General features: G+C 37.1%; 3 protein-coding genes across 3 annotated transcripts in view; 2 read left to right on the top strand and 1 right to left on the bottom strand.

Moving 5' to 3' along the window:
* maff (v-maf avian musculoaponeurotic fibrosarcoma oncogene homolog F) overlaps nucleotides 1–26,302 on the top strand; it is a 255,539-nt gene that overhangs the window by 204,555 nt on the left and 24,682 nt on the right. The gene's annotated exons all lie outside the window — the stretch shown is intronic.
* On the top strand, nucleotides 1,068–7,816 carry rsl1d1 (ribosomal L1 domain containing 1). Its single transcript, XM_015606342.3, has 9 exons — nucleotides 1,068–1,182; nucleotides 1,949–2,085; nucleotides 3,236–3,374; nucleotides 3,662–3,810; nucleotides 5,040–5,141; nucleotides 5,398–5,491; nucleotides 6,023–6,148; nucleotides 6,442–6,636; nucleotides 7,477–7,816. The coding sequence occupies exons 1-9, from the start codon at nucleotides 1,138–1,140 to the stop codon at nucleotides 7,609–7,611; spliced, it is 1,122 nt and encodes a 373-aa protein (XP_015461828.3). The 5' UTR covers nucleotides 1,068–1,137; the 3' UTR covers nucleotides 7,612–7,816.
* gspt1 (G1 to S phase transition 1) lies at nucleotides 13,082–25,905 on the bottom strand. Its single transcript, XM_022669225.2, has 14 exons — nucleotides 25,404–25,905; nucleotides 23,474–23,515; nucleotides 20,476–20,712; nucleotides 20,330–20,363; nucleotides 20,140–20,217; nucleotides 19,203–19,383; nucleotides 18,755–18,909; nucleotides 17,627–17,767; nucleotides 17,416–17,509; nucleotides 16,716–16,796; nucleotides 16,137–16,310; nucleotides 15,960–16,049; nucleotides 15,272–15,440; nucleotides 13,082–14,164 (listed from the first exon to the last, which is right to left on the bottom strand). The coding sequence occupies exons 1-14, from the start codon at nucleotides 25,564–25,566 to the stop codon at nucleotides 14,112–14,114; spliced, it is 1,692 nt and encodes a 563-aa protein (XP_022524946.2). The 5' UTR covers nucleotides 25,567–25,905; the 3' UTR covers nucleotides 13,082–14,111.

Here is a 26,302-nt window from a genome sequence, read left to right as displayed (position 1 = left end):
CTAGAACTAAACTTTGTTGTTCAGACTAGTTCACAGAATATGAATTGCCATTCGTATGTTACTTTTTCATCTTTTTAAATAAAATATGCTGAGGTTTTGAGCAATGTGCTTAGACGCCTAAAACGTTTGCACAGTAGATAATAAAACTATTTATACACACACATTCACCGTGATGGTACATCCAGCCTAAGGCTTCTATTTTGCATTGTTCTCTAATTTTATAATAAATATTACAAATGAATTCTGCATAACCAATTTTACATGGCATGAATTTCACATTTAATCAAGCTTTACTGATTAATAAAATCCAAATGAGAGTTACCTGAATAGAAACTTAAAATCATAACTACATAAACTTGCCTTTGACTGGGAAAATCACTTGTCACAAGTCATTTGGTGTAAGTCTGGCCAAAGCTTTGCTTTTAACTTAAGTGGAAGTACTAAATATATATTTTTACTTAAGTATTGCAAGTAGGTTATTATTACTCAAGCGCTGAAAGTAAAAGTACAGGTATTGTTATGGAGTTATTACAAAAAGCAGTCAAAAGTTTGCATATTTAATTGCAGGCAGCGGAGGGAAAGTAAAATCAGGCGCATGCACATTTTTATAAGATCAGCTGGATTTGAGGAAACAATTTCTTAGATTAGTGCGTCTCCAGAACCAGGGTTTGGGAACACTGTTACAGGGACAACAGAACATGTGTTTATCAAGTCGAGTTTTCTTTTTCTTTTTTTCCCCTAAAATATACCTGTGCACATTTTATAGCTAAGTTTAGAATATATTATTTATTTATTTTTATATATATGTGTCCATAAAATGTGGAGTTAAATCGTTTGAGACCATTAAAAAATTGGGACAGTTTTCCATTTTAAATAGCAAACATCTGAAGGCTTATCAGAGATGTATAGTAATGAAGTAGAACTATTCACTATTGGCTACTCGAGTACTAAAAAGCTGTATCTGTATCTACTGGAGTATTATTTTTTCTCCTACATCCACTTTTACTTCACTACATATTTTCCCATCACTGCTTATGACCAGAGAACCGGCTACGTAATAACTCTGCGTCGGTGCGAGAAGGCTGACGTGATGACGCATGTCGCGCATGCGTGGTCTCGTTCTTCCACACGTGTGCCATGGAGCCTCCAGCAGGAGAGAAGATCAACCTCGACAGTTTTCAGGTAAAAATCTCTACGTGTGTCTATCTGACTGTTCAGTTACTGATCTCCCGGTGTGTGTGTGAGTGTGGTGTGTGCGCGCGCGGCTGATTCTGCCGGTGATTAAAGTGTTAAACTGGTTTGAACAGTGTTTGTAGTTAGGTGGGCTAGCTAGCCTGCTAACCAGCGTGTTTATACACGAGCCGGTCGCTCCAGTGCAGAGATCACTAGATCAGCCCAGCTACGCTTATAATTATTAATAAATGTTGATCTTTTTTAACGCATAACCTAATTTTCCCGCCACAGAGATCTGCGCCAGTCTTAAAGGGTTTAAAACTTTTTAGTGCAATTTTCAGAGTTCTCCGACCTCCTTTACAGACTGAACTCTCAGCCCTTTGTCACGGTGTTGCTTTATGCAGTGACCGGCAATTTAAAGGCCCTATGTTCTATGTATAAGGATTTAATCGTGGTAGTTGTATGATAATCTTATTAGTGTTTATTACTTGTAATAAAAGTATATATTAGTTTTGTTTACTATATTGTCTTCAACAATCGTATAACAAACATACAATGGAACATCAAACTGGATTTCTTAGATTTACTGCAGTCAGAAATCAAGTGTGTTCTGTGTACAAGCCTCTAACCTATAACTTATAAACAATCTGACAAAGTTCTGCTCATGCTGGTATTCAGAAGCTGTTTTTGTTTCTCCTGATAATAGTTACTAGTTAAAGTTCAAGGATCAGATAACAGTGATGTGTGTGTTGTGACCGTGCTCTCTGATTTGCAGGTAAAGAAGGCTGTACAGGCGCTACAGGCTTATTTAAAAAGCACCTCCACCAAGAATGTCTTTATGGACGAGAGTCAGCAGATCTGTCTCCTCCTGACATTATGGAAGGTCCCCGCACAAGATCAGAACATCCGCATGTAAGTTTTTATATTTCTGTTTCTGTCATTGATGGACACTGTTGGTCCATCTAGCCCTCTTAGGTTTACAATCAGTAATTAACATTAACGTGTTTACTGCAGTAATGCATTCTTAGTGCTTCCAGTTGCTTGAAATTACAAAAATATTTGAAATGACCGTATAAGTAGAGATGCGTGGTGATATCGAAATAATATTGGTATCTGCTGAGAATTGCTTTATTTTCTAGAATCATTTAGATTTAGCCAATGTTTCCAAACATACTTGGGACCAAGCAACGCTGGCAGCGCCACTGCAAGTGATCTGGACTGACCACGCTGCTTTAAAATGAATTTAAACTAATTCATTTTATTAGTTTTAAGCTTATAAGGTAATGCAGGGTGTGTAGTAGGGGTGGGCGATATGGCTCTAAAATAATATCACGATATTTCAGCGTATATACTTAGCGATATAGGAAAACAGAAAAATAATTAATTAATTTCAGAAATATAGTATAAGAGTATAACAGCATAATCATAATGTGGCAAAATAAATAATATAGCATAAATTAAAATAATGCAGCAAAAAAATTGCAGAATACAAATATTGCATAATATTTATAGTGCATGCATATAAACTGCAAACTAAAACAATTATACAATAAATACACTTTAACCTTCACAGTAAATAATAGACTACTTTTAAGACAGAACATCTCTATCACGATATGGATTTTTAATATCACAATACTTCTTTGTCACAATATATTGTATACGATATAATATTGCCCACCCCTAATGTGTAGTATTTGTAAGTTATAAATGTGTATTGTCTGCATCTGTCTGGAGTTCCCTCATTGGTGCATCCCCAAATATAAGTAGATTGAGAGGGTCTAAATAATACAAATATCAATAATGACCTGTGTTTATTATAATCATTTTGCTGTCATGCCACAGTTAAAATGGTTGGTTTAGTTAATAGGATTTCGAAAGTCTCAGTCTCTATGTACAAATGTTCTGTATTTTTCTGTATGTACAAATTAGGATTGTTTAAAAAGGTCTAAACTCAATGTATGTTTAAAAGAAAATACATCCTGTATTATCAGTTACTAATCAGTCTTAAAGCTTATTTAAAACTCCTTCTAACAAATGCTCTGTTCACTTCTTATTGCAGTCCCTTGCCTTATGGGCTTCATACGGACTCCGCTGAGGTGTGCCTCTTCACCCGAGATGAACCTAACATGAGTGCAGAGCAGACTGAGAGGTTCTACAAGAAATTACTCACAGAGAGGGGCCTGAAACATAGTCCCAAGGTAGTGTGCATGTGTCTGTCATGTGTGAGTGAGTGAAATGTGTGCTATAGAAGCACTCTAGCAAACCTTGCTCACCTGTCTCAGTGGTGGAGTTTAGGTCAAAACAGTGCAAGAGTGAATCAGAGTTAAATCCAGACGAGCATCCGCCACTGTCGGATCTTGTCTCTACGAGCTTTGAAACAAAAGATGTTTTGGATGCACACAGGTTTTATTAACAGAATGTAAAAAATGCAATATTCAGTTGTCAGTTTGATATGATTATTTACTCTTCTCCTCCTACTCTATAGGTGATTCCTTTTAAAGCCCTGAAGACAGAATATAAGCCGTTCGAAGCCAAAAGAAGACTTCTGGGCAATTTTGACCTCTTCCTTGCAGATGCTCGGATCCTGCGTCGTTTACCCTCCCACATTGGGAAGCATTTCTACGAACGGAAGAAGTAGGATTGAAGTTCCTGCTTAAATTGATTGACTTGCACTTTATTAATACATTACAGTACAATTTATTAATAGCTGTTACTGTCTTAAAGCTTGCTTTACAGATTTTAATTTAAAAAATAAAGAAAAACACCAGCAAAGTTAATTTCTCCCACAATCTCACAAAAACTTGCAAAACTGCAGTTCTGAGGTCCAGACTATACATATAAGTTGACTTCTAAACCGCTGATGGTGTTTTATTAATGTCTGTACTAATTATCAGGAATTTTCCATTGATATATCCTCAGTTGTGGCTATGATTAGTACTACTTGGAATATAGTTATGTACTTATTACGTACCTGCGAGTTATAATTCGCTCAATTTCCCCCACTGATGTTCTAGAAGTGCATAGAATATTTGTCAACCAAAATTATTAGGCTGAAATAATAAATAAGGCTGAAATAAAAAACTTTTGGTGGTCAGCTACATAAGAAAACCAAAATAAAATATTTTTATTCCTTATTATTGCTATATTTTTGGCAGTGTGTCCTCTTATGTTAGGAAATATTTAACCATAAAAGTCATCAAAGATGTCACTTAAGTAGCACTGCTTAGGTTAATCTATGATTAGAATAGCACCGCTGAAGTAAATTAATGATTTGGTTGAATGTGTATGTGCTTTGTTGGTTTGACTGCTGGTGTATTAAAATTAATGTTCAATAAATATTTAAAAATGTATTCGAAAAGATAGATAAAAGTACATGCAGGCAATTTAATTAATTCTGTGGTGAACAATTGGCAAAATGAAATCAAAACATTGTTTGATATTTGGTATTTGAGCAAATGCTGTATTGTGTTTTTGGTTTCAGCATAAACATTTTAATACTGTCTATAATGTAAAAGTTACTCTGGACTTTTACTATTCTTAAGCAAATTATCGTTAGCTTACTTTCTGATTGGTTGTCAGTAAATAAATAGCACTATTCCGGCTTTCCAGTAATGTCCTGATTTGAGATTAGTCATTTGAAATTGTTGTTTGATTGCGTGATTCGTAATCAGCGTTTTGATTGCTTTGTGAAACCAGAAATAATTAGTTATATTTTTATTATCTTATTTAGCATCATAATTTAAGTATTTTGATCAGCTATAGTTATCCAGAAGTTATAGTTTCAGGCCTGACATTAGTCAGATAATTCCATGTTGCTTTTCTCTTTGTCTCTCTGACCTGATTCATTGTGTTTTTTTTTTCAGGGTTCCGCTGTCAGTAGATCTGGAAAGCAAACACATAGCCAGAGACATGGAGCGCCTCATTCAGGGCACCACCCTCAAAGTCACAAAGAAAGGCTCCTGCTGGTAAACATTCTCCTTTACTATCTACTACTGCTGTTTCAATATCAGCAGTGGGCACTTTTGCAAACTCTCTCCAGCTGCTTCTGTGCTGGAGAAGGGTTAAAATGTTGCCAGAGGAAATCAAGAGTTAGTCCAGACGAGCCTCTATCTCCAGTGGCAGCTTGTCTCTACAGCTTTTGGTACATCACCATTTACATAAAACGCTGCTGTATTTTGATGTTTGTCGTCCTCATTAACTGATTGCCTTTTGTTTTGCTAGCATGGTGCGTGTAGCACACACAGGAATGACGACGGATGAGGTCATTGAGAACATAGTCACAACAGTAAACACCATTTCATCAAAGATGCACATGGTAAGTATATAATAAGTTGCAATATACAATAAAACAGTATTTTACCATTTATTAAGGACATGAATCAGGGTTTTCCCAATTTGCAATTCAGATTTCAAATAGAATGAACTTCTTAATCAGTAGTTTACATCCCAACATTTAACTTTTCTTTCATGCCTTGCGTACAGTATCACAATATATTCGATTTTCATAAATATGTTTTTTTCCAGTTTACATATAAAGATTGGGGTTTCATTGTGTGTTGAAAAAGTTTATAAAAATTCATATTAAGTTAACTTTTGATGTAAACTGTTATTTTATAAAATTTAAGCAATAGCAGTATATTGCCATGCTTACAGTATCACAATATTTTTCAATATATAATAAACCAGAATCATTAACAGTCCATTAAGTTAAATTTGTTGTGTTAAAGCAGGGACCAGGTTTAAGACTATAAATGTACACTATCATAGACTTCACTATTCACCATGTTTGGCTGATAGAAATTTTTGATTCTGAATTTCATTTTTCATTTTCTCTTTTTTCCTGCAGAAAGGAAAATGCATTAAAGTCATTCACTTGAAAAGTCACACCTCTGTTGCTCTTCCAATTTATACTTCTGACCTGAGTCATCTCACCCTGCTGGAGGAGGAGCTGCAGAAATCCGGATTAACCAAGGTAAGACTACACATCAGTGTAACCGTGTATATTAGTGATTCATTCTCCATCCTTGTGTAGGTTTTAGTAATTCAGCTTTTTTGGAATGACCTCACAGTTAATGTACAATATCCTAGTGTAATTTACTCAAATGAACAAACACTAAGCACAAGACTAAGTTGTCATCAGTGTATTTTTTTTTAGCTCAAATAAATATAAAGATCTCTTTATAAAGCTGCCTATATAGTATGTGAGGGAGCATTAACTTGAGTGCAGAATTAACCTGTACTACATTGACCTTCTCATTTTTACAGGGAACACAGGAAATAAAGAAAACACACAAAAAGAAAGCTGGATTAAAGAGGAAGAGCATGGAGAAAACTCCTTTAAAGATGAAGAAGAAGAAAAACGTTAAAGCAGAGCCGGGAAAAAAAGCCGACGATGTTGAAGATGAAGAAATCCCACAGCTCGTGCCCATTGAGACTCCAGTCAAAAAGATTAAGATGGAGGTCAGTGCTCATAACACAGACTGATTAAGAATTATCATAAAAACAGATTTTTGATACAAAACCTGTGTAATTTTTTTTAAACTGAATTATCCTTCATGTTTTTGCATGTTCTTTGTGGTGTATTGTGTGGAAATGATGTTGAACAGAGTAGCTTTAGGTATGCTGATAGCATTGAAAATACAGTGTTAACAGCAAAATTAAGAACACTGCTGTACCGTTTTTTTTTTTTTTTTTTTTTTTTTTTTTTTTTAAATAAAGCAGGAAAATCGCTCAGTAAATATTTAATGAGGATTATTTTTGTGCACCATAGCGTGAGTTCTTTTTTTTTTTTTTTTAACTTTGTTTGCTATTGTGTGTATGATTGTAGTTGTTGATGCATATTTCCTTAAAGGAAAAACTTTAACTCTGCATCAGTTTCCACTTATCCATCAATAGGAGGACTCCAGGCTTTAGAGTTCTGTACAAAGTACAAAACTGAAACAGTGATTATAATGGTTTAATATATAATATAGAAACTATATAATAGTTTCATGTGACCAGTATGTACAGTCAACCTCTGAACTGACTGTGCGGTTTTACATAAGACTAGTTTAGCCCTTTGTCTTCTGTCTTAAGCTTTTTTTTTTATAAATTACTTTTATAAAGTATTAAACCAAAAATTAAAGGCCAGTTCTCACTTAAAGGTTTTCAATAGCTTTAATTTAGTGTAGCACTATCTGTAAAAAAAAAAAAAAAAAAAGTACAAAAGAAATCCACTTTATATCAGTGTTTTATTTTTTGTTTTGTTCCCCCAAAGTGTTGTGCTTAGGTTTTCTAAATGTTCTCATTTTGTGTTTTTAGACCCCAGCCAAAGCAGGACCGAAAAAGGCTCCAAAACCAACTGCAGGCAAAAGAAACATGAAGCCCAGACCAGGACAGAGAAAACCTGGCAAAAAAGCAGGAAAACAGACAAAAAAGAAAGTGCCTTCTGTCTAAAATGGCTGTTTGGACTTCTTTTTCCCTCATTAACACATCACCCCCTGTTCTCCTGTATTCCTCATGTTCTCCTGTATTCCTCATGTTCATGGCATGTTAAGTGTTTGTGGCAAGGACTGATTCATACCTGCCATTTATTTGTACCTGTAATTTCTATCAGGCTATTTTGTAGCTTCAAGAAAAGAAATAAACATCATGTACTCGATTACTGTGCCTGACTGTTACTGAATGTCTAATTGTGCTCCTGACTTAATGTCCCTTCAGGAGAGCCAGAGAGCTCCACACTGTTTACTATAGCTTCCATAGACCTGTGGGTGTAGAGTTACTGGCTTTGTCTGATGCAGACTGGAGCCTCAGGCTGTGTTGGATCAGCTGCTGTTTGCATTTTCTGTTTGATAGCCTATTAAGGGCCGTCAGTTTGGATGAGCTGTGGTCTATTGTTATGGGTTTGAGTATATAAAATATTAACAATTTTGAGTTGAAACAAACGGACCTAAATGTTTGGTGCCAATTGTTTTTATTTGTAATTTTTAACAGGTGCGTAAAGTTGAGATCTGTCTTCTAATTATAATAACTTGACTTTTTACATAATTTCCATGTTGATTTACAATATATTCAGCACTGGACACAGATATGTAACTTGGAGCAGCTTTGTTTGCTCAGTCCTGCTTTTTTATGCCCCTCCCTCTGTCATGTTCAACATTGTGAGAGGTAACCCATTCAGTACTGGGGTTGCAAACTCTTCTGAATGCTCACATTCACCACAGGGGTGGCCAGAACATCTTCAGGAGTCACTTATTTTTGGGAAAGGTAAGTCTTTAGACGATCTTAAGCTAAGGTAGGTTTTAACTGGTCTTGGACTATCTTCTGTTCTGTACATCCAGCAAACCACTCTTTAGCTCATAAAAGGGTTGTTAAATATCTTCTTCTTTACAGTATACAGTCTATATTTGCAGACTAGACCAAGACTAGGATTTGTGTCTCAAATTGTGCCAGATTAGGGAGCTAATGAGTCTCTTGAGTTAGGCTCAATGAATTGTTAGCCTATTCTTTTTGACCTAAATATGTTGAAAAGCTGAATATAGATATATAGGTTTTCAGAAAAATGTGAAAAAACTTTAAAAATGTGACTTGAGACCTTTGCCCACACATATTTATAAAACGTCAGATTCTTTCCCAGCTTAAACACTGTTATGCTTGTGTCCAACCTGTTTCAACCGGTTTGATTTTTTTTTAAATATGCAGCAAGTGTCTTTAGTCCCTTGAAAAGAAATCAGTGGAAGTTGTGATGTTACTGCTGTCAAATGGACCTTTTTTAAAAGTGGTTGTTATCCCAGCGTATAATAAAAAAAAACTAATTGTGGTATTTAGCCACTTAAAGGATTCATTCAAATTAATCATGCAGCACTGTGGATATGGCCAACAACCCACTTTCCATGTAAGCTATATAAAAGGTACAGTAAGCATTCTATATTTTGTAAGAATGCGTTCCCTCAGAGTAAATCTTGAAAAATATTGTTACACATTTTTTTGAATGAAATTTAAACTATGCTGCTAACACTGCAGTGATTTATATGAGCATTTTAAAAATGTATAGATGTATGTGTGGTGTTTAGAGTGTCATTTTGAACAGCAGTAATGTGCTAGTTACACATTTTGTAGATTTTTTTATATTCAAATGATAAATTATCAGTTAATGTAACATTTTCTTCAATGTTAATAGATGACTCATCTGTATAACCCCCTTTTTATGTGTGTGAAGGTCAACATCAAGGATGCTCTCCAGTGTTGAGGATCCACAGACAGACTTGAAGACGGTCAAATCTTTTCAGAGTCCTTTGTTTCCTGCAGAGGATTCTGGGCCGGTGGAGCGTCCGCTCTGGTCCCATTACCACAAACCCATATTTGTGCTGGTCATTGGAGGCCTGGTGTTGTGTACAGGTGTTGCGCTGTCACTGGTTTCTAGTGAGAAGAACAGCGTTCCCCAAGTTCTGGGACCGGTCTTTCTGTCAATAGGACTGATGTTCATTCTGGTTGCAGTGGTTTGGTTCCCCATCATCAAAGACAAACTGAAGCGTAAAGGGCTGAAGACTCCGATGGAATCTTTTGATGAGGATTGAGAGTTATCTGTGGACTGCAGAATTTAAAGCAGAAGATAAATGTGTGAAATTTTGTTCACTACGTTTATTTATAAGATTAATCACATTTTAATTTGTTATACGTATTTAATATAATTATTTTTCTATTTCTGCATTGGCCTTCATTTCATGGTGTTTGTTTTTGCTCAAACCTCTTACTAATGAGATATATTGGGTAAATGTAATCAAACAAGGATTAAGCCTAATTGTAGATTATACTACTGGTCAGAAATTTTAGAACAGCCCCAGTTTGTTCAGTTTATTTTTGCCATTTAAACTCTTTGAAACTAGAGAAACCTGGTACAGGAAGAGGTCTGGCTGACCCACATTGGAAAGCCTTTAGCTTAGCTTAACATTGGAATGAGTATCTGTTTTAGCAGTGAGAATACTAAGAGTCAGACAGGTGAAGTGCAGTAGGGGTCATTGCTAAGATACAAAAAAAGGCAGATTGTTTGAACCGTACTGCACTGCTGCTGGATTACAAAAAATGAGTACAAAAACTTGACCAGTAGTGTATTCAAAATGTTCTGTAGTCTAGACAAGACTTAATTCATGCCCAGAAAAGAATGGTTCCGGCATGCATGATGCAAAAAAATGCTCTTTCAAGTTCTTTTAGGAGTTTAACCCAAATATTTTCCTGCATGTATAACATACCAATTACATTTAATATTTTTGTAGTCATTTCTATGCAAATTTGGTAATTAAAAAATAATTAGCTTTCTGTACCAGAACTGACCACAAGGCCTAGCTTTGGATTATACTTTCCTTTCTATAACGGTTCTCCATTCAAAATGACATGTAACCCAAAACTAGGCCTGACCTGTCAGAACTCGTGTACTGCATATCCCTCGTGATTGCCAGTCAAACTGGCTCACCTAAAATGAATTTAATTACTTGCACATCACTTTAATCCCTTACATTTTGAATCATGTTAATGGATTGTTAATAAAAAAAAAACAGGGTTGTAAATATTTTAAATAGAACATGGTCTTCAAATTAAGGCCTGTTTATATTATATATAATTGTGTTCAGTAATTAAACTCAATTTAATGTTAATTTGTAATGTCTCTTTTCTGAAGTCACTCAACATGCTTATAAACAGCTGTATAAGATTCTAAAACCAAATGTTTTAACTGTCTGGGGACAAAATACACAGCTTACACACTTGAGTTAAAGTGGAGATACTCAAAATGAAACATATTACTGCAGTAAAATTAGACGTTCTGCCTTCAGACCTCTGTTGAGTAAGAGTACAAGATTATTTAACGTTACCTAAAAATACATTTAAACATAGAGTAAAAAAACAATATATAGTTTTATATTTTTAAGTATATTACCTGCTCTGTTAAAAAAAGAAGAAGAAGAAAATAAACACACAATCCATCAAGAGTTACTTAATTGAGCTTTTATTCAGTTCTTACCTGAAAGCTAAGCATTGAAATACATACAGAGAGCAGCAGCAGCAGTACAACACTCACAAACAGAGCTAGCTGAGCCAATCTTGCTATTTATAAGAGAGTGTTCCGCCTTTAGGTGTGGCACATACCATTCCTGTAGTTAGGGCAGGGAGGTTTTATAATGAAGCCTCATGTTTCTGACATATTTTGATAGGAACATTTATTTGTTTATGCTTTAGTGTCTATCCTAATCTTTAGTGTTTATAATATCTGGGTTTATAGCCTTTAATTCACTATCAGGTTTACATGTTTGATAATTTAGTTAATTGCAGCTTCTTCTTGGATTGACCTGGAGGGAGGGGCTAAGACTTTATATAGAGGCCCAGTTAGTGCAGGGATTGAGGAGTTGTTATTCCTTGGAGAAGTTATGAAGCTATTTAATTTTTTTCATGTTAACCCTCTTGTGCACCTTAGCAGTACAATAATTGTATTTTAATGGCTGAATTTGTATAAGTGATTCCAGGATTATTTGTGTTACACATGCAGAAACAAATATACTTGTGTGGAATTCAGGATCTGGCACGTTATATATTTATTTTTCATTTGACTCTTAAGGGCCTTCCATCTCAAAACAAACTAATAAAAGCTCCAGTGTTCTCTAAATGCAGGCAGCAGAGTTAAAGGCAGTATTGGAGCAACACGGTCTTCTTATAAGATCAGCTTGATCTCATGATTTGCTCGATGATGAGGAGCTTCATTACAGTCACAGTGCAGAGCATCTATCACTGGCAGTGATAATGTGGGTTTGGGTTGATTTCTAACATTTTTATAATTATAACGAGCACATAAAAGTCAGAGTTAAAGGATTAGGCTTATAAAAAATATAGACTGAAGTAAAAGTGAAGGTAGAAGAAAAAGGTAATATTTCTGCAGATGCAGCATTTCAGTACTTAAATACATTAGTGAAGTAGTTATACTTCGTTATTATACATCTCTGGTCATAAGAGTAACTGTACTGTAATGTTGCACACGGGCTGAGTTTTACAATTCAATGCATCCTGCCTAGCTACTGAGATAAGATTATAGTATAGTAAATATCTTATCACTTACCAACTGTGGACAAGCACTAAATTATGGAAATTAGTTCATTAAAGGTAGACTTTTTTGTGGTAAAATCTATGACATTTTACTGTAAAGAATTATTCAGAAATTCTGCCTGATCTCCAGCCATTTAATTCAATTATTTTTGGTCACACAAACCAGCAGCAATATTAATAAATACAATTTAAACACATACTGTCAAATGTTCAAAATAAAAAAAATCTAATAAATGTATCTGATGAATAGACTGCTCTACACGAGATAAAACATTCTGTAATGGGTAAAAATAAAATAAATACATCAATAAAAATCGTATTATTGGAAATGAATCTTTCTTGTATATATAAATTATTTCTATATGCATCTTCATATACCCATTAACAGGTATCTCACGGTGAATAACACACTGGTGCCATCTACAGGGCAGAAGGGGTAACTTAAGGTGTCAATTTTTATCTACAATGTCTCTCACAGTTACATTTCTTTACTTATCAAGATATAATTATCCCAGAAGAACAATGTTTAAAGATAATTATCCCAAGAAAATATCAAATCATAATAATTCTGATATAACTGATTTTTAGAAAAAATATTTTAACCATTATTAAAAATCCCATGTAATTTCAAACCTCCTTGTGTTCTTTTACAGGCTACTTAGATCTTATCTTAATACATTTCACTTGTTTGCTTTAAGTGCACATTCAATTCATGTCCCCTGTTTACTAATACGGCTGTTAAATGTATAAAAAAAAAAGAAAAAACAAGGCAAAAACACCCAACCAACACACAGCCCCGCTTCAAGGCTGCAGTAGGAACAGAAGGCAACAAGAAGAATGAGATGACCAATTTATGATTTTATTATTCAGGAAGGTTAACGGTGACCTTTCCAACAGGAGCATGATCCTGAAAGGCATGTGTGACCCAACACAGTTATTTTGTATTTGAGTGTTTTTTGTCTCTCTATTTCTTTAGGGTAAGTCATTTCTGGTTATAATGTGCGTGGTCTTTGTCGTGAGTGTGATTCTGATTGGCTACATTCAGACAGCAGCTGATAATGATCGTTAATAGTTGATTGGATCTGGGGGTTTATATAAAACACCACTTTCTGATCACTGACTGAAATGCATGCACATGGTCCAAACCACAGATGTGATGATGTTTCTGAAAATCCGATCGAGAAGAGGATGAAAATGACTCAGATGTGACTACCTGTATAAACACATTTTCAAGGGCTCCATGCAGTTTCTGTGCTCACTGTCCACAGCCAGTCTGAAACCGTAAATCATCACAGTATCTGAAAAGAAGGCAACGTTGGCCACTGATTATTAAGCACATGGAGCCTGTTTCTGGTAAGGTCAACAGGGGCAGGGTGAGCAGAGACCCCCTATTTAACTGTCAACATGAGCTTAGATCCTAGTGACCATTCGGAGGTTCCTTTAGAAAAAATCCCCATTCTTTACATGACCAGTTTCAGGCTGCTTGAGGACTGTTAACAAAGTAACTATTAAAATAAGTTTTTTTAAACTAGAAGGCAGTTAAAAAGCCAGAAGTTTAAAACAAAACTGCATCAATTTTATCATTAAATCTAGGCCAGTGGAAAGGGGGCTGGCTTTTAAAATGGGGCTACATGAGTGGCATAGCTGAGCTCTCAATATGAGAAAGCTGTCACACTGAGCTTTTTTTCTATAATATTGTTCTTTCTAAAACATATTCTCGTATTGTCCTTTTTCAAACTGATTTCTCTTATTACTTTTAGATTTATCTGCAAATAAGAGAATGGAGCAGAGTGGAGGAATCCGGTTGGAAGGCCGCTGCATCCTCCTCCTCGATCCAGAGAGCAGCAGAAGGGTCTATATGACGTCAGTTACTCCTTCTCTGGTACCAACTTCAACACCTTGCCAATAGCAATAGTTTTACCTGCAGAGATAAAAAGGATAGGACACATCAGACAAGCTGCACTTAGAAGTTCATTAGCAAGATAGCTACAGCTAATGGTCCATAATGGGCATGATTAGTTTATCTAGGTACATCCTTCTCTAAACACGTTTTCATTTAGAGATGGGCCTGGAGGTGTGGCTGGCTATGGCATTGTATTTGTGTCTTTAAGGCAAGCTTTAAGTAAGTAATCTTTATTTTAAGTGCCTTACAAATATATATATATATATATATATATATATATATATATATATATATATATATATATATATATATATATATATATATATATATTTCATGCTGAGTCTGAAGATTATTTCAATTCATGGAGCACAAGCTGCAAAAACCCAGTTACACTTTTAACTTTAGTTTACCTTGTGGAACAATCAGTAACCCCAGGTTGGAGGACCTTAGGGAATCTTGCATTATTAGGAAAACACAAACTTAGTAATGTATGCTGGAGGCTCATTATGTACAACCTGGTGGGTCAACAATAAAATTTTAAAATCAATTTTGAATCTCGCTGGCAGCCAGTGAAAAGAGGGCAGCACTGGGTTAATATATTCCCTACATTTTATCTCCTAATGAGAAGACAAGCAGCTGCATTTTGAACAAGCTGCAGTTAAGCCACGTCTCTCTGACTCAAATTAATAGGGTATTACAACCGGTAGTCCAACCGGAATTTTTGTATGAATCTTAAGTACCTCCAAAACCCTTATTTAGCAAATTACATTAGGCATAAAAATACTGCAAAGCTACCACTAGATTTTAGATTTCACATATTTATGAATGTAAATGCTATTCTATTATAAATATATAATTTACAGTTAAAATCTTTAGTACACTACATAGAAATCAGTGTGTAATTTGGGATTTAACCTCTGTGTTTTCTTCTGGGGATAATTTTTCTAGAATGATTATTACCATTTTTTTTTTATATCTGAAAATATGAGGATGTTACCTTAGCGTTCTTCTCCAAAAATGTTTAGCCAATGTTATTCTGCCAGCACTGGTAGCATTATGTAATAACATAATTTTTAGCTACAGGTGGGAATCTAGTAATAAAGATCAAGCTATCCGAGATCTTACCTTCATCCCTCAGAGTGAACCGACCCATCTGTGGGAAGTCTTTAAACGTCTCTAAGCAGATGGTTCCCGCCGCTCTGAGACGGGCAATGCATACTTGGTCTTGTTTGACAAAACGAGGGCGTGTCTTGCTCTTCTCTCCCGTCTTCTTGTCCACCAGACAGATTAAGGCCTTTGAACAGAAAAGGTACCAAAAGTTATCCAAAAGCAGTGTGTAAGACTGGTGGAGGAGAACATATCAAGATGCATGAAAACTGTGATTAAAAACCAGGGTTATTCCACCAAATATTGATTTCAGAACTCAAAACTTTATGAATATGAACTTGTTTTCTTTGCATTATTTATATAGATTTTGAAAGCTCTTTTTATTATTTTAGCCATTGCTTATTTTATGCAAATAAATGCTTTAAATGACAATATTTTTATTTGGACTTGGAAAAATGTTGTCTGTAGTTTATAGAATAAAACAACAATGTTCATTTTACTCAAACATATACCTATAAATAGCAAAATCAGAGAAACTGATTCAGAAACTAAAGTGGTCTCTTATTTTTTTCCAGAGCTGTATATATATATTTTTTTACATTGACTAATTTCAGTTTGAAAGGATTGACAAAAGCTTTGGGATAATTGTGGAAAAATTATTCTGGAGCCCTGACATGTTAAACGGTGAAAGGGACAAGTTCTTTACCGTTATCTGCACTTCCTCTATGCAGGTATGGATGTGTAGGACTGCGTTGTAACCTGGACATATAATGGATTTGTGTTCAATAATGACAATCTGTAGAGGAGAAAAAAAGACAGAGGAGAAAGAATGAAACAAAAATATAACTCCTCGCTCAGCAAGCAACTACAGTCAGTGTTCTACCTGTGCATCAAACGTGCGCCCTGAGTGGCAAAGGTTTTCAGGATTGCATAGGATAAAGCCAGGCAGAATCTCCTCCTCTTCAATGCCTTTGAGGCGCAGTTTCAGGTTTTCTCCAGGCCCTGCATCGTCCGTCTCTACTTCATCAGACAGCAGGCTCAGCACCTCCACAGTGTGCTGTGAAAATGTCACACGGCATGTCTCATTCACACAGATCCTAAACTCTAGAGATGCCTGACGTAAGATATGATGACAAACCGTTCATTTTTACTGCAGACAGTTCTGGTTTTAAAATCTAACTGTATGATCCAACCCCCAAAAATAGCCACTGTAAAATAGCTTGTTGAAGATGCTCCAATTAACACTATCAGAAACTATGCAACTTAGTGGAGTAAAATAAGGCCAATATGTGATAATGCTGTTTGATATCCCAATAATTAATGTGAAACATAAATTAGTTTAAGCCCCTTTTATCATTTATTATGTTGCTGTAGTACAACAGTCATTAACTACTGAAGGTAATGTGCTGTAAAATCGCTTTAACACAAAACCTCATATGGTTTATTGTATTAATAAACGTACCCTATTTGGCATCATGATGAGTTGTTGTGCTTTGCTTATAGTTCCTGATTCCAGTTTTCCAAGGACCACAGTGCCCATGTCCTGTACAAAAAAATAATAAGACAATTCAAACAATTATAGGAAAGAATAAACAACATTTATTTTCTACTTATCACAGTCAAGTCAGTTTACCTGATTTAAATGTCAACCCATTACATTAGCTTTGTATTTCCTAACTTATACCCTCAAGTAACCCTAATTAAAAACAGAATGTGCACGCGACATTTGTGTAGTGAATGTTTGGTTTCTGGAGGAATGATATTCAGCTGCCATATGTTTTAGTTTATCATTAAAACAGCATGCTATGATTTTGGTGTTATGAACGAATACTGATACTTTAACTTTAATTTTTTAAGGTTTTTATTAATATTGTTTTTATATATCACAATCTCAAGCATATTCTCATAAGATATGTGTTTTTCATGTATTTATTAGCCATATTGCCCAGTACTACTAGGAGTACAGAACATTCAGTCTATTTTAAAAAGATTGGATTTGACATGTCCATACAGTCTTGACAAATCTGTGAAAGATCTGTGTGACATTAAAAGAAATCTGTAAAAAATTCTAATTCTAATTCTTCAGTAGTCTACTGTCTGCTTGATGTCAAAAATCATATCTACAAATCATATCTGATACAATTAAATTATGATCAACTTACCCTGTACTTATCTACAATGGGCAATCTGAGAGGACCATCACTTGATCTGTTGAAGTTTGGCAAGCTGTCCAGATGTGGAATAAATGGTAGCCCCCTAAATACAAAAGAAACACAATGTTTTATCTATATATAGTTTTATTTATTTATATATATATATTTATATTTACATTTATATAGAGAGTATTTTTTTTGTAATAGAAGCTTCACTTACGTGTACCAGGGACAGAGATCTGAAGGTTCCTTTAAGTTGGCTCCAGTTAGCCCAGAGCAGGGCATGAAGTGGATGTCTTTCTTTGGGTTAAAGCCCACTTTCTTTAGAAATGGCACTAATTTTTCTTTACATTCTTCATATCTGAAAAAAAAATAGTTTTGGTAGCACACTTATAATAAAATGCTTTAAAATATATGACTGTACTCTATTAATATGTTTTGATATTGACAACCACACAGTAAATACCCAATGCCTTAATACCTAAACAAATATGCAGGTAAGTAATAACATTAACATTCCACTGTTGCTGTTAGCCAGTTATGATGTGTTTATTAATTTGCTAGTTTAGTTTTGCACAAAAATGAAAGAATATCAGGATGTAAATTCATCAGGAAATGTTATTTCAGGGGACAGCTTGGGAACATTCACACCTGTATAGGTTGTGTGGTGTTATCTAGTGAGTGAGGATAAACACTGTCCAGCTGCTCATGGCAAGTTTACACAAGGCATAGCAGTGGGTGCCAGATGTATGAGACATTGCATTTCTAAAGTTGTGCAGCCATTAATTGTTTCTTAATTCATAGTGTCACATGTCCTGTGAATACATCATAGGAAGCATTACCACCCACATAGGACAGTGCAGAGGGAAATGATGATTGTGACTAGAGTCATCTGAATAAAATGTTCCGTGGGAACAGACAAGCGACTCACATGCATATCCCACAATTCAGTGCAGCGTTCTTTAGCTTCCATAGGACATGGCAAATGTCATGGGACACAATAAAAAAATATTCCTGTCTCATGATGAGGTTTCTTTAATTTAAGATTTCTTTATATATATTTAGATACTAAAATACTTCTATATTAAGATACTTCTATATAAATGAACCCGAAATACAGTTCATACAGTAGTTGTCATCCTAAAGCCTGAATATTCTTTTTAATCAGCAGCTTTAAGGTTTTATTTGTTTCCTACATTAGCCTCATAGAAACAGTGCAAACGGTAACAAGCTAATCTTAGACACAAAACTGTATTTTAATTGCTTGACTAAAGAGCTAGAGAAGTAAATGTATTTTGTATATCAAACTATTCCTTTATGTTTCTACAAGTCACTGCACTCTACTCACCTATCCAAGCTCCAGTTCACAGTAGGGTCGTCCATTTTGTTGATGAGAACTATCAGGTGTTTGACTCCAGCAGTTTTGGCCAGCATAGCATGCTCACGGGTCTGACCTCCCTTTTCAAAGCCTGTCTCAAACTCCCCTTTTCGGGCAGAGATAACCTGGCAAGACAGAGCCAAAGTGGAGAAGTCCATTTTAGCTAAATGTACATTGTAAGCGAAAAACGAGAGAACAAATTAACTAGATTCTCCTAACACAGAAACAGTGCAGTTGAATGAGTTATGAATCAATAATCTTTTTGGCTCAGAAAGTTAGCAAAAGACCACCCAAGATGAAGGAAAAGGGAAATGTAAACTACAACTTGACTACCAAAATGAAAGTGTATTTTGTCACACAGCAGCACAGCTATACTAAAAAGCTGTTACCAGTAAAATAAATAGGTTGTGAAACTAACCAGCACTGCCAAGTCAGCCTGTGAGGCACCACCGATCATGTTGGGTACAAAGCTTTTATGGCCGGGAGCGTCCAGGATGGTAAAGTGCTTTTTCTCTGTTTCAAAATAGGCTCTTCCTACTTCCACAGTCTTCCCTTTGTCTCTCTCCTCCTGGTTTGTGTCTAATGCCCAGGAGAGATACCTGTAAACAGACAGAACTCAACATGTTAGTATAACTAATGACAAAACAGAAATATTAAGTAAATACAAAAAAAAGACAACCTCTCAAGTCATTCTACAACCCCAAAGTTATACTAAACAGAACTGAAGGATTTACTTAAAAAAATCAACTAAAAGAAATAAAGGGGTGATTAAGTGTCTAAGAACACTAAGTATTTAAGTATTGTCTAAGTTTTTAAGAACATCCACCGAAGAAAGCCTAGAAACCGGTACTGCCAGGGACTTTAATGGCTCATTTATGCTCAACATTATATACGGAAAAGACTCTGGGTTCTTTTTATCCACATTTGAAATGTTACAAATATGTACGGAACCAGTGGAAACCTTGGGGACAGTGTAGTTCAAGTGAAACATAACAAAAAACACATGTCAGTAAAAAGCCAGAGACCTTAATGTCCATAACAATATAAAAGACAAATAAAAGGATTTAGTCATTCAGATACAACATGTTACGTATTTATAATGGAGCCATGAGTGTGCAAAGTAAAATATAAGAATAAAGGACCCAAAGGAAGAACTTTTATTTATTCTGAAAAGACACTGGTAACCAGTCTATCTGATGATAAATGGGAGTAAAATTTCTGTGCGGACATGAAAGAAAGCAGATTTAGTGAAAGAGAAAATGCAGAACGGAAAAGGATACCAAAATTTTACACCCTGGCTGGGTCATGCCACTTTAATATAATTTACGATAACTTATTTTACAAAGTATTTGTACCATGTTTCTCTGTTCTTCTCCTTCGCTTCCCTTTCATATTTCTCCAGGGTCCTTTTTTCCACCATTCCTGTCAAATACCTAAAGACAATATGGCACAATTAATTATATACATTGTATGTGTATATGTAAATACATTGAATTTAACCATGCACCTCTTTTTCAACACTAGGTTCAACAGATTCTTACTCACATTATCTGACCACCAATGGTTGACTTTCCTGCATCTAAAGAAAGGGATAAAGAGTGTAGAGAGTCAATTAAAAGAGTAGCAATCACAGTTATGGCTGTAATTGGTTAATAGCATGTACTGTAAAGTGGTGCTGTAAAGTGACGCACCCACGTGTCCAATGAACACCACATTAACATGCTCCTTTTTGGGGGCATCTGGGGGAGGAGGAGGCAGTTTGGGAACAGGCATTTCTTCATCCTCCTCCATCATTTCATCTTGGGCCTCATCCCCAAGAGCTCCACATTCTTCCATGGGTCCGCCTCCAGGCTCCACCTCATCTGGCTCCCCCTTCTCTTCCCATGTCTCCGCTGTGCTGGCATCAGTCTCTCCGTTCTCCACAGCAGCTATGCGGACACAGCAAAAGTCACTGACATTAATGATAAACTGCATTCAGGGACGAGAGCTTTAGTGAGGTTAGGATGCTGGAGGGATGATCACCATCCCACCTCACCTGCAACCTACAAACCAAATGTATTAAATAAAGCACCATCATTTCAGAAATGGATGAAATGATCTGTGTAGGGGTGCATTGGCTTTTCTGTGTCAGGTGTGGCGGGAGAAAAGCATAGGAGTTCATGTGAACATTAACATTGTATTGTATCGACTGAAATAAAAAATACATTGTCATGTCAATTTTGGCCACATCTTCCAGTACCACCATCTGCATAATAATGTTTGGCATATAAAACTTGTGAAGGTTTACCTTTGGTTTAGCTAAATCGCATAGATATTTAAACATAGTGACTGCTTGTTTTTAATCATCATAATCATACTAAAGGTTTGCTTTAATGCTGAACTTTCAAATAAAGTCAAGTCAAGTCAAGTCAAGTAGTTTTATTGTCAATACTGCATATGTACAGGACATACAGAGAATTGAAATTACGTTACTCTCCTTCCCAATTTTACAGCAAGTACAGATAATAGATATAATAAAGGAGAATGGGAGACACTATGTGTACAATACAGCAGGGACACAAATAGACATACATGAGACAAAAGGTGGGAGCTGTACAAGTCCTGAAGGGAGGGGAGAGAGGTGCCAACAATCTTCTCAGCTGCTCTCACGATGCGCTGGAGGGTCCTGCGGCAGGATGCTGTGCAGGCCCCGTACCACGCGGTGAAACAGCTGGTCAGTATGCTCTCGATGGCCCCTCTGTAGAAGGTGGTCATGATGGGGGTGGGGGCTCCAGCTCTTCTCAGCTTGCGGAGAAAGTAGAGACGCTGGTTTGCCTTCCTGGCCAGTGACGCTGAGTTGGTGCTCCAGGAGAGGTCCTCTGTGACGTGCACACCCAGGAACTTGGTGCTGCTCACCCTCTCCACAGCAGTTCCGTTGATGAACAGAGGGGTGTGCAGTGTGTGAGTTCTCCTGAAGTCCACAACAATCTCCTTGGTCTTCTCTGTGTTCAGAGAGAGATTATTGTGTTTGCACCAGGAGGCCAGGCGGCTCACCTCGCTCCTGTAGTGTGACTCATCGTTGTTGCTGATGAGACCCACCACCGTCGTGTCATCCGCAAACTTGACGAAGAGGTTGGAGGTGTGTGCTGGTGTGCAATCGTGGGTCAGCAGAGTGAACAGAAGGGGGCTCAACACACATCCTTGGGGAGCCCCTGTGTTCAGTGTGGTGATGCTGGATGTGCTGCTGCCAACCCGCACTGCCTGTGGTCTTCCAGTCAGGAAGTCTAACAGCCAGTTGCACAGTGAAGTGCTCAGCCCCAGACTGTCCAGTTTGTGTATGAGCTGTTGGGGGACGATTGTGTTGAATGCTGAGCTGAAGTCAACAAACAGCATTCTGACATAGGTGTTCTTCTTGTCTAGGTGTGTGAGGGCTGAGTGGAGAACAGTGGAGATGGCATCATCGGTTGAGCGATTTGACCGATAAGCAAACTGGTAGGGGTCCAGGGAGGGGGGGAGCAAAGACTTGATGTGATGCATGACTAGTCGTTCAAAGCACTTCATGAGGATGGGGGTGAGTGCAACTGGACGATAGTCATTGAAACAGCATGGCGATGCCTTCTTTGGGACAGGGATGATGGTGGTGGCTTTGAAGCATGTGGGAACCACCACCTGACTCAGAGAGGTGTTATAAATGTCAGTATAAACCTCTGCGAGTTCCCAGGCACAGTCTCTCAGCACACGGCCAGGAATGTTGTCAGGCCCAGGAGCTTTCAGAGCATTGATCCTGCTGAATGCTCTCCTCACACTGTCTGGGGACAGCGTCAGCACCTGGTCACCAGGAGGAAGGATGGATTTCTGGGCGGGTGTGTTGTTGAGTGGCTCGAACCTTGCGAAGAACCCATTCAGGTCGTTCAGCAGAGACGTGTCGCTGTCGCAGGTCTGTGGATGTGGTTTATAGCCTGTGATAGACTGGATACCCTGCCACAGGTTCTGTGTGTCTCTGCTGTCACTGAAGTGTTGGGAAATCTTCTTTGAGTACAGCCTCTTAGCTTTCCTGATCCCGCGGGACAGGTTGGCCCTGGCTGACCTCAGGCCTGCCTGGGTCAGCCAGAATACCTATTCTTCTGAGCTGAAGTGATGACCACATGTTCGGTTAAACTTTTTTTAACAATGCTATGATAAAGAGTTTCATTGGCAACAGATTAAGCAACATGCTTGTGATCTGGTCACTGGAATTACACACTTCAATAACCTGCCTAAAGCTGTGCTTTTTACTAAACTGCACTCATTACTGAGAGGACAGTCTACAAAATGTATCTCAAAGTATTTTACAATTATTTTCCTTGATTCCCTCTGTTCAGAAGCAATGTGAGAAGATACTAAACATGGGCCAAATCATCACATTATCCTGGTTACAGATAGATAAACCTGCTGTGAACCGGATGACTTCACTCACTATGTAGCTGGCTGTGCTTGCACAAGTTAAGTGGAGAGAATGCATGTAATTTGAGTACACATGGGGTGCACAGCAAGGATGATGTAACAGTCTCCACATGGCCTCTGTATGGTTGAACTAACATTAATGAAGAAACAGTACAGCAACACCTCAACCAGCAGGAACATGACAACTGTGACTTGCCTGTGCTGATAAAAAAAAAAACAGGCGAAAAATATCTATATACACATTTTTAAAAATAAAAGAACACCCACCTGCTGGTTCCGAAATCTCCATGTGTGCAACTGCATCTGTACCTATGGAGAAATACAATGCAATTACTCAGTTCATATTGCAAATAAACTGACAGCTTTTGTAACAGTGTAGTAGTAATGCTGTTAAATGTGTTTGACCAATAAAACACTGATTTGAACAGAACATTCTATACACAACTATGTATAAGACCGTCAAAACACAGAATAACAAAAGCACAAAAGGTGTGAGGCTACTTTAAATTGTAGCTTTTTTCTAGGTATAAATAGGTGAACAAATCATCTACAGAGAATAACTCCCTGTGCTTTGGAGAGTGTAATCCACATTTGCACCACTGCAGTAAATACAATTTATTCTTTATTAAAGCTGTACACAAGGGTCTGTTGACAAGCTGAGAGATACAGAACCAATGTATGTAGTGAGAGAAGCATGTGGATTGAGATAGTGGAGTAATATAACAGGGTTATGCAATTCTTGTAGGAGGTCTTATGAAGCCAGTTACTAAACAAGGGTGTCCAAACTTTTGCATTCAACTGTAGGTACACTGCCAAACCATGAAACTCCCTCCCACAGAATATATTAGCTTTTGATAATTAGCTTTCAAGTAATAGCTGTTAATAGCAAGTTAGCTAGACTAAATAACAATACTGTTTAGCTACGTGGCACAAACTACACAGATCAGCTTTATCCAGCAATACATTAACACTAACCCGGTGTTCTGTCGAGTTGTGCTACCTTGTCAAACCATGCTACCCTAGTGTATATTTAACTGTAAATATACAAAAGAAGAACTTATATTAGAGCATGTTCCCAGTAGGAGTCCCAGTAGAGGTAGCGTTAGTATATTTGTATAGCATAAAGCACTGTATCATGGTCAAGTTATGGCAATGAGAAGTCATTACATACAGCTTTCGTCTTTTTATTTAATATTTATAATAAATATTTTAAATAATAATTCTTGTATTTGTTATTATTAATTTATTGATAAGTATTAATATTATTAATAATTATTAATTAATATTATTAATTTCCATTTACACGTTTGTGCAATGACTGAGTCCAGGTGTATTATTATTTAAAAAAAACACGAGAAATAATGAAAACGTGTACGTCAGCGCATGCGCAGTGCCTTTATGAAGCACGTATCGATGGGTAGCATAACTCGACAGAACACCTGTTTGTCACTACTGTGATGTTAACTACAAACCTAGCTAGCTTTCAGCTAATATTTTCCACTATTGAAAACAGACTTGGTATAACTAACTACCATACTATTATCTAAATAGATAAATTTATTAGAACAGCACTACATCTAATGACGACTAGCTGTTAGCTAGCTATGTTAACTACGTGAACTAGCTAGCCAGCCTCAGAATGAACGCTGTTGTTGGCCCGTTAAGGTAACTCTTAGCTAGCTGCTTATTTCCACCACTGCTATAAATGGAGAAAGTTACACGCCTGTAGTGTCACGACACATCTGGACATTTATTATACAGACGAATAAGAGTGTTATCATTTTATTTCTTACACTTTGTCCTCTCCTACAGGCTGGTTTATCTCTTAAAATGCTTGTTTTCATGTGAACAGCTGTTTATCGCGGCGTCTTAGCTAGCTAAGTTAACTGTTAGCTAACTGGCTAACACTCTCCATAGCGACATCCTTCTTGGAGTAGAGGTGGGTAACCCAGGGCCACAAAGTAAAAATCCATCCCAGGGTTTTGTACCAACTGCCTATGCGGCTCTGCTGCAGCTAAGCTATACACAGAGCCACCCAGGCAGTTGGTACAAAAACCTGGGATGGATTTTTCCGAGAGGTTACCCACCTCTCGGAGCTAGCTAATGCTAACATTTGGTTAGCTAGCCAGAGCAGTGAACCCGCAGGCTGGCGTTCAGCGCTGAACCCCGTCTGTTCGAGCCCTGTGACAGTCTTTACCGTCTTGCCCAGCGCTTCCAGCGTTTCCTCTGGGGATGAAGGAAGGGACGAACTCAGGAGCGTTGACGTTCAGGCCGGTGAAGGCGGACTGCAGCTCCGTGTCCGGGGCCTCCACATCGTCCTCCTGCTCCCAGCTATCCGGGGCTGTGTCTCTGGAGTCCATTAGTGCTCCACTACCGTACTGTAGCCGAACAGATAACTTAGAGTAGAAAGCCAACACCTGACTAACGGTTAAACAGCCTGCCTTGATTCTACCAGCTATTCCCGGGTCACCGTGCGGGCTCAGGGGCGCGGAGAGGCTCGGAGGGGCGGCTGGTCTACGGCATGAGGCGCCTGCTCTTTTTCCCTACGACAGCAGCAGCAGCACCACCACAGACAGTCCTGCATGGGCGAACCCAGAGACAGGGGTGTGTGAAGACAGCGACCGTGGTGGACACGATCTCCGAAAATGGCCACCAAACGGGCAACTCTTCAAAGTAACCCACAAATATCCATTTCTGAGAAGTTTCACGTTCATTTTTTTCATTCACACGAGCCTGCATGACGTCACTCTTATGAAACAAAACAAACAACAAAAATATATCATATATCAGTGGGTTATTGACCTTTCTAAAACATTTTATCATAACGTTACATTCTTTTACTTAAGATAAAAATGTATAAATAAATAATAATAAAAAAAATCCTGTATAAATATAGCATTTTACATTATAGCAGCGAGAATAAAAGTCACAGTGAATTTAAGTTTAAGTTTGTTTTTGGATTCAAGTCAGTAAATAATGTTTTTAAGGTTATAATCAAAGGTCATGTGTCAAATCTGTGTTGGAGATGTAAAAAAAGAAGAAGGGTCACTTCTCCATATATTATGTTCACGCCCATGTGTAATACCTTTCTGGAAA

This window comes from Astyanax mexicanus, chromosome 15 (assembly GCF_023375975.1).
Source record: "Astyanax mexicanus isolate ESR-SI-001 chromosome 15, AstMex3_surface, whole genome shotgun sequence".
Lineage (NCBI taxonomy): Eukaryota > Metazoa > Chordata > Actinopteri > Characiformes > Acestrorhamphidae > Astyanax > Astyanax mexicanus.
This window is presented reverse-complemented; position numbering and strand designations above follow the sequence as displayed.